Source organism: Phytophthora parasitica, assembly GCF_000247585.1.
Source record: "Phytophthora parasitica INRA-310 unplaced genomic scaffold supercont2.423, whole genome shotgun sequence".
Taxonomy (NCBI): Eukaryota; Oomycota; class Peronosporomycetes; order Peronosporales; family Peronosporaceae; genus Phytophthora; species Phytophthora nicotianae.
In genome coordinates, this window is record NW_008649409.1 from 1 (window position 1) to 542 (window position 542).

A 542-nucleotide genomic window follows, 5' to 3' on the forward strand; every position below is an offset into this window, starting at 1 on the left:
CTCGTCGCGATCGCGACATTTTTGGGAACCTGGTGACTCCCCAGAACAAGCGAAGGTTGGGTACGTCGCATAATTGGCGAGCGAGGCGTTCAACGGTTGTGTTAGATCAGGTGACCAAGCGGGTGACCGAGAAAACCCAGGAATTCGAGACTATTAAAACGAAGAAAGTCGAGGACGATGACTGGCAGCCGTCCAAGATCAAGTTTGCAGAGAAGGAATCGGTGTGCCCATTTGAGAAGGAGGTGGAAGTCTCGAAGTTGCTCGTCTTCCGTCCTGCTGGTTCGACGAAGGCTCAAGAGCGCCCGCCAGTTAAGCGCCACACGGGACCACTTCGGTCGATTCTTCGGGTTCGACTGCCTTCCCGCCCGACGCAAGAGAACGCTCCTCAGCCTAATGCAGAGGATTCAACTTCGGCTCCGCCTACGGTCCACGCAAGTGGAAGACCTGCAATCGATCCGATTGTTGTGCCTTCCGAGCGTCCTTCACTGACTAGTGAAGTATCTGAAGATGGAGCAGTTGAGTCGCCAGTGTTTGATACGTCC

At 54.6% G+C, this 542-nt stretch overlaps 1 protein-coding gene across 1 annotated transcript; it reads left to right on the plus strand.

Annotated features, from left to right (window-relative positions):
- Positions 1-177: 177 nt before the first annotated feature.
- On the plus strand, positions 178-489 carry PPTG_24947 (hypothetical protein; the record flags this gene model as incomplete). The annotated part of the gene is made up of 1 exon (XM_008918999.1): positions 178-489. One exon carries the CDS (start codon positions 178-180, stop codon positions 487-489), a length of 312 nt encoding a protein of 103 aa, XP_008917247.1.
- Between the last annotated feature and the right edge of the window lie 53 nt (positions 490-542).